General features: G+C 43.6%; 1 protein-coding gene across 1 annotated transcript in view; it reads left to right on the top strand.

The window, feature by feature from the left end:
• Positions 1-780: 780 nt before the first annotated feature.
• SARC_06087 (hypothetical protein) overlaps positions 781-7847 on the top strand; it is a gene marked incomplete at both ends in the record, with an annotated part of 9425 nt that continues 2358 nt past the window's right edge. Inside the window, 10 exons of the mRNA XM_014300036.1 lie at positions 781-1072; positions 1254-1386; positions 1664-1775; positions 1961-2118; positions 2294-2615; positions 3032-3143; positions 3548-3688; positions 5119-5276; positions 6476-6582; positions 7521-7723. Coding sequence (XP_014155511.1) covers positions 781-1072; positions 1254-1386; positions 1664-1775; positions 1961-2118; positions 2294-2615; positions 3032-3143; positions 3548-3688; positions 5119-5276; positions 6476-6582; positions 7521-7723 — 1738 coding nt within the window. The remainder of the gene's footprint in view (positions 1073-1253; positions 1387-1663; positions 1776-1960; positions 2119-2293; positions 2616-3031; positions 3144-3547; positions 3689-5118; positions 5277-6475; positions 6583-7520; positions 7724-7847) is intronic.

Raw genomic sequence — 7847 nt, 5'->3', positions numbered from 1 at the left:
GAGTAGATCGTTGATTGTGGAATGTTGAATTGCTTTTTCCCATTTGTAGAGGAAACAATATTTGAATTTTCAGGAAATTTCAGGAATCTAAATTTTTTAGACATTCTATAGAAACAAACGCGCAAGAGGAATTGAGCCTCTCTCTAGAGGTTGAAACTCAGAAACTTGAATGTACATTGAACCTTTTATATTTTCTTTTTTTTTGAAACATGTATTCACGTTTGACCGTGAACAATCAATCTGCCACACCATTTGAAGCACAGGAACATTATATGCAAACTACTTTTCCAATCGCAAATTAGCACTAAGTGTCAGGTGAGGGATCGACGGTAATTCACGTGCAATTACCAAACATGTTTATATGGTGGGGTGGATTGTGTTTGCGCGTGAAATAGCACGTTTCACCGACCTGGCCGTTTACGAAAAAAACATCAAAATGGTAATTAAGTATTAGAGCTGAAAAGCACAGAACTACCTGCTTGTTAGCTTACTTTTGACACAGCTACATTCCCCACACAACCAAAGGACAACTACAATCAATTGAGAATGGGAAGATCAAAGCGCGATTCAGTATCATCCCTGACGAGTGATGCCAGCAAACCAAACGTCGTCAATTGGAGGTATTCTGTTGTTAAAGTCACAAGTGACGAACTACTGTGTGCATGCACAGTGACAGCGAGTTGCGATCGATTCCGACTACTTACCAGCATTTATCATTCGTTCATTAAAAACTACGTGTTCTTCAACTAGATCCGTTTCGTTTATATCACTCTATCCCAGCGATGCGGTGGACCGGGTACCAGATCGGGGGTACAAGGTGCTGGCGCAGAATGACCTGGAGCGCGGAAGACCTCGCAAGCGACGTCTCGACGATGATGCGTCCGAGTGCAGTTCTATGTATGGAGGCCTAAATCCTAGCATTAGCGAGAGCGTGGGAAAGAGCCTCGCAGCTGAAGGTAGTGGAGGAGGATCCAAAAGTGGCGAACGCACTGGTACGCGAGGGCGCAAGCGGGATAAGCGCCGCACCAGAACCGCGGTCTGTTGCCGCTACGTGGTCTTGTTCTTGCTGCAGGTGTGAATGCGTCGAGTACTTTTGGATTGATTGCTTGCTGCCAAACGTTGAGTGCCATCATCGTCGCAATTTCGACAACGTTAAAAAACAGCTGTCTGTATCTACAGGCTATCGTATCTACCATAGCATATGTTATTATCTACTGACCATCATACAATACTTGCATTGTGTCCCACCTCAGATTGCTGTTGTAGTCTCCGCCTCCTTTGCACTAGTATCCGTATTAAGACTGGCGTCCACCCGTGCCAACGCATTCAGCATCGCATCTGAAACCGTGAGCGCTGCACACAGTCAAATCCCTGGGGGTCTCATCGGTACAGATACTGCTTGCAACTACCGCAAACACTGCTCATTTAAACGAAATATTGTGTTGTTGAGATTGTTGAACATACAACAGGTCTCTTTAGCTCGCTATTCCCATATCACAACATTCTCTGAAAAGTTCTTTACTCGCATGTATTACACTATTTGCCTGTTCCATTTGTTCGAGCAGTGATTCTAACCATCCTAACCGGAAAAGGCACCTATATTTTTTGACACTCACCAACTATGGTAATAATCTGTACACTTTATCATTTACTGTGGTAACAGGGACATTGATCAGCTCTGCCTCGTCTGCGGGGATGCTGTTGATTCTCGCCGTGCCATATGCTCTGATGTTTGTCTACTGTCTACCTAAGCTCTTCCAGGAGAATCAATCCAGGTCTGAATTAAATCACAACCAGGGAATTTTTTGAATGTTGTGATGACCATTGCGACGTCGGTCACAAATGATGGCCTGTTTTTTTAACTTTTTACACTATCTTCCTTTGCCACGAGCATGTTGCGACTAAAACCTCCAAACAAACACTGTAGCTGAATACAAACACGCTGTATGTCACTCTTCAGCGGTATCCGATGTTTTGAAATCATACTGTCGGTGGTACTGGCCGTTCTGCAGAGTGTGGGCCACTGTATTCTGCTCTTCCACGTGTTGCCGTTGATCAACAGTTCTATGCTCACACTGCTGGTACTACCCTCCTTTGCTCTGCCTGGCAAGTACAGTTGTGTGTTTGTGCACAAGTGACCAGTCACACTCCAGTTTTGCTACAAGGCCCTTTTCTCACACTGCATTCCAAACGTTAAATTTTTCTCCCTCTTCGTAGTGGGCATGTATTCACACCATTAAACGCATATTCCCATCTGTTTAAAGTATTACAACCACAATCTTTACAAACACAGGCGCGGCTTTGAAGCTTGTGCGCGCGCGTTCAACCCCCACTCTCATCGTGGACCTTCTGACCGTTATTTTACTCTCTGGTTCTCTGGGGGCAGTTCTGTACCTACTCCACGAGCCCACCTTGTACTGGCTACTACCGGTGTGCATACTTCTAAGTGGCAGTGCCGATGCACACGCGGCTGTGTCTGCCTACCGACTGTGGGCGTCTAAGCCACCCAGACGATACCTAATTGCGGCCATATCCCATTTCTTGTGCTTGATTGCGGTTTGTGCGGGGGTTGGTATTAGTCAGATGTTCGGCGCTCAGCCTGCCTCGTGGAGAAGGTGCGGTAGCGTTCCCGTAGTTAGTGTGTTGTATCTTACTTTGATATTGCAGTATATACCCGTTGTTTGCTGTATCTGTATATTCCCGATCACTTCGGTAGCATCTTGTGGCCCCATTAGACAGCAGTCTGCCGTATTTTATTTGTGAAGTCTATCAAATTCACTGCCGTAGTGTGTGTGTCGTTCATTCCCTTTGTCTTCTCGAGCTTTGCTGGTCTTTATACCTCACTCACCTGCCAAACCCAGTACTCCCTTCACCCTTTCCCAACGTCTTACCCACTCTTCCGATCCTGAAATAAACCTCACTCAACTCAAGCTCTGTCCCCGGAAGTACTTCTTCACAGCTTTGTCCATTGCTAAATTCATTTCCTTACTTCGGACACCTCACTGTAATATCAACGGCCTGTTTTGAACAGCTTTTCGCGAGTGTTCACGCGCGGCTTTCCCTTTCTGTTCAAGATGCCGGCGCTCTTTGAGCCCATGCTATGTCACGTCATTACTGGTTTCTGCGCGTTCCTTTTCACATGGGTACGTGTAGTACTTGTTGCAAACGTTTATGGTTGCTCACGGGCTTGGCACTTCCAATGGCCGTTTGAACGTATTCTACGTTCATGCTTGGCTTACGTATCAGAGAATGTGCATGATTAACAATTGTGGTGGTCTCGATATTGTATTGTTGCTCTGACATTTTTATTATTATATACGCGCCACGGTCAAACAACTGAACCAGTTTTTTATGATTAAATATGTACGTTGCATTTCGTTCTCGTGGCTCTTGATTCCTGTCTCGAATCTACGATCATATACGTATTCTTAAGCTTAATTATCCTGACCCACACAGTTGCCAAGCCAGTGCATTCCTACCTACTAATGAATGAATCCCCTACCTACATGCCTAATGTACCCCCACCCACATTCCTCGCTATTAATAGCTCGCCTGTGCTGTGCAAGGCCAGCGTATGGCGGCTGTCATCCCACTGGCCCTATCCTTGCCTCTGTCGCAGGTTGTGCTGTTTTTAGCACAGAACGGAGTACTCCCCGTGTGGCTCAGCGGCATCTCCGGTATCACCGAGGTGCATTTGAGTCCTCTTTTGTTCAATAATTGGTGTATATATACATGCGCGTCCGAACGTATGTCATACTATACTATGTTGTATAATCATGCACCTCCGTGTGTTCAGATGTGCAGTATAAGTCAGGTACATAGGACTCTCGGGGTCTGCTGTGTTCAAGTGACACCTTATGCAGTGCTGTAAGAGGCTTGCCCGTGATGCGCCATGCGCGAGTGGCTCATTGGGCGTGGTACTGTAAGCGCGCTCGTCAGTGTCAGTGGTGTACTGTGCAACCAGGTGTGCATTGGTATACGTCCTGTCTAGTTTCAGAGTTAAGAACGGAGAGCTCGACACAAACACACACATTACAATGTCTATATTGTGTAAACACGAACACACACATTACAATGTCTATATTGTGTAAACACGTACACACACATTACGATGTCTATATTGTGTAAACACGAACACACACATTACAATGTCTATATTGTGCAAACACGTACACACACATTACAATGTCTATATTGTGTAGACACGTGCATTCACTACTACAATGTCTATATTGCGTAAACATATATACACACATTACTATGTCTATATTGTGTAAACACGAACAAACACATTACAATGTCTATATTGTGTAGACACGTACATCCACTACTACAATGTCTATATTGCGTAAACATATACACACACATTACAATGTCGATATTGTGTAAACACGAACAAACACATTAAAATGTCTATATTGTGTAGACACGTACATCCACTACTACAATGTCTATATTGCGTAAACATTTACACACACATTACAATGTCTATATTGTGTAAACACGAACAAACACGAACACACACATTACAATGTCTATATTGTGTAAGGCTAGGAAGGGTACCTGCCCATGTAAACGTATGCCAATATAAAACTTACACAATGCAAGTGTGTGCGAAACCTTCTAATCGTGACGTTTTACTGCCAAGGTGAGCATGGCCAGCGGCCACAAATGACCTTTGTAAGCATCGTCACTTCTATCCTGTGCTTATGCCATTGATGAGGTTACCGTCTCTTGTATCTTGTATTTACACTTCATGACAGCGTGTGGTCTTTTGACTGCAATGCTCTTAACATTACGGGAGTGGCCTGTCCTTGTACCACCCTTGGTGACGTTGTATGCACTTATAATTATGCGCACACTGTGGAAGTGGGGGTGTACCTGCGCTGTAAGAGATAGAATAACTTATGCTGTGGTCCATTCGATTGTAAAGGTCGTTCAACGGGGTCTTTCCTAATATCACGGGCAGGGTCTGTCGTTGTATAATTTTTGTCCATACACACACGTGTACACACACGCACACATATATATTATATATATATATATATATATATATACGAACACGCACACACATTTATACGAGCACACATACACACGAACACACACACACACATACAGTTCGAGCGAAGCATTCCAACCGAGGAGTTCTACTACTATGTGGGTGTGGGGGTGTGCTTGTGGTTGGCCTTTCTGCTGTCTGTGCGCAACACGTGGTACCAGGACTATCGCTGGGTGCCGCTGGAGCACAATCTTTGGTTTCATCCGCGGTATAATAGGTGAGCTATGTATTACACCAGATGTAGGTGTGCGTACGCATGGGCTATGTGAGAGTGCTTGGACATTACATTGGTAATATGACAGGAACATGTCTATAGATGGGCTATGTAACAGAACTTGTACATTGGTAATATGTCAAAGACATGTCTATAGATTGGCTATGTGAGAGTGCTTGTACTTGGTAATATGTCAAAGACATGCCTATAGATGGGTGACAGAATACGGTCTTTAATGTGATCCACTTTAAGCTAGATACGCCGGACTCCTGGTCCCAAATAGAAGGATTCATTGTACACACACACCGTAGTATCACGTGCGTGTCATCGTACTCGCTCTCCGTGTGAACACTACCCTTCTCATCCCCAAATAGAAGCGTGTATTTCACATACGTACGGTTATAGTATTATTCGTCTCACATGTGCGTGTGCATACTCACTCTCTGTGTGGACACTACCCTGCTTACACCATATAGAAGAGTGTATTTCACATACGTACGGTTATAGTATTATTCGTCTCACATGTGCCTGTGCATACTCACTCTCACCATATAGAAGAGTGTATTTCACAGACGTACGGTTATAGTATTATGTGTCTCACATGTGCGCGTGCATACTCACTCTCACCATATAGAAGCGTGTATTTTACATACGTACGGTTATAGTATTACGTGTCTCACATGTGCGTGTATTTCACAAACGTACGGCTATAGTATTATGTGGCTCACATGTGCGTGTATTTCACATACGTTCGGTTATAGTATTATGTGTCTCACATATGCGTGTGCATACTCACTCTCTCGACGGGGTTGTCCTTGCATTTAACATACGTACGGTTATAGTATTATGTGTCTCACATGTGCTTGTGCATACTCACTCTCTCGACGGGGTTGTCTTTGCATTTAACATACGTACAGTTATAGTATTATGTGTCTCACATGTGCATGTGCATACTCACTCTCTCGACGGGGTTGTCTTTGCATTTCACATACGTACAGTTATAGTATTATGTGTCTCACATGTGCGTGTGCATACTCACTCTCACGACGGGATTGTCGTTGCATTTCACATACGTACGGTTATATATAGTATTATGTGTCTCACATGTGCGTATACTTCACATACGTACGGTTATAGTATTATATGTCTCACATGTGCGTGTGCATACTTACTCTCTCGATGGTGGTGTCTTTGCCTCGCAGTGTGTTTGGCCCTGTCAGTTTATTGGAGAACATTGTGGCGCGCAAACTGACGCGCAGAGACGTCCAGGTGGTCCAGGCTGACGTGGACGCAGACGATGAAGACTATGGTGTGTGTGAGAGCATGTTTATCTGTATAGAAAGTTAAACTATGGTGTGTGAGAGAGCATGTGTATCTGTATAGAAAGATAAGACTATGGTGTGTGAGAGAGCATGTGTATCTGTATAGGACGATAAGGCTATGGTGTGTGTGTGAGTATGTGTATGAGATAAGTCTATGGTGCGTGAGAGAGCATGCGTATCTGAATAGAAAGATAAGACTATGGTGTGTGTGAGAGTATGTGTATATGGTGCGTGAAAGAGCATGTGTATCTCATGTGTATCTGTATAGAAAGATAAGACTATGGCGTGTTAGAGAGTATGTGTATAAGATATGACTATGGTGTGTGAGAGATTATGTGTATAAGAGAAGACTATGGTGGGTGAGAGAGTATGTGTATAAGATATGACTATGGTGTGTGTGAGAGAGTATGTGTATAGGAGAAGACTGTGGTGGGTGAGAGAGCATGCATGTCTGTATAGAAAGATAAGACTGTGGTGTGTGAGTTTACGGTAGACAAATCATGTGTGTTCTGAAGCATGCATATTCTCTTCGGCAAATGAAGACTATGACGTGTTTAATCTCCGCATGCATACCATGTGTGTATCATTGTATGTGTATTTGTGTATGTATACGGGGTCGTGATATAGAGTCGGGTAAATTGAGTTGTACTTTAGATGGGATGTATGTATTCAAGTCATGCACGGCCATGGCCATACAGAATATGAACACTGCGATAGGGTGGTGTTTAATTGACTGTGACATAGTAGCATGTGCGTGGTAAAACACTGAGAGTTTGTGCAGATTTACAGATACTTTTGTGTTTCAGGTATTAAGTGAGCGATTATATGCTACTATGCGTATACATACATACATACATACATACACAGCGAACGCAAGTCAATCCACTCAAGTCTGTGGCTCAACGGACTATCTCATGATTTACAGAAACAACCACACACATCAACCCCCTCTCGGAACACACTGAAGGCAGTCACTTGGGCGACAGTGGTGTGAGAGAGGCTTCAGCCAGCAGAGGTGCTATGAACATGTCTGGTCATGGGGCTATGGTGTTCATCTGCTCAACACTGTGGCACGAGACACGCGTGGAGATGAGCACATTGCTCAATAGTATGCTGACTGTGGACATGGTATGGTAAGGACAGGATTGGTATATATATATATACATATATATATATATATATATATATATAACTAAATAAATGTGTGTGTGTATACTATATATGTATTTATATAAAGTATTATATATAGATA

The sequence above is a fragment of the Sphaeroforma arctica genome (assembly GCF_001186125.1).
Source record: "Sphaeroforma arctica JP610 unplaced genomic scaffold supercont1.420, whole genome shotgun sequence".
NCBI lineage: Eukaryota > Ichthyosporea > Ichthyophonida > Sphaeroforma > Sphaeroforma arctica.
The sequence above is the reverse complement of the archived record's forward strand: the minus strand, read 5'-3'. Positions and strand labels throughout refer to the sequence as shown.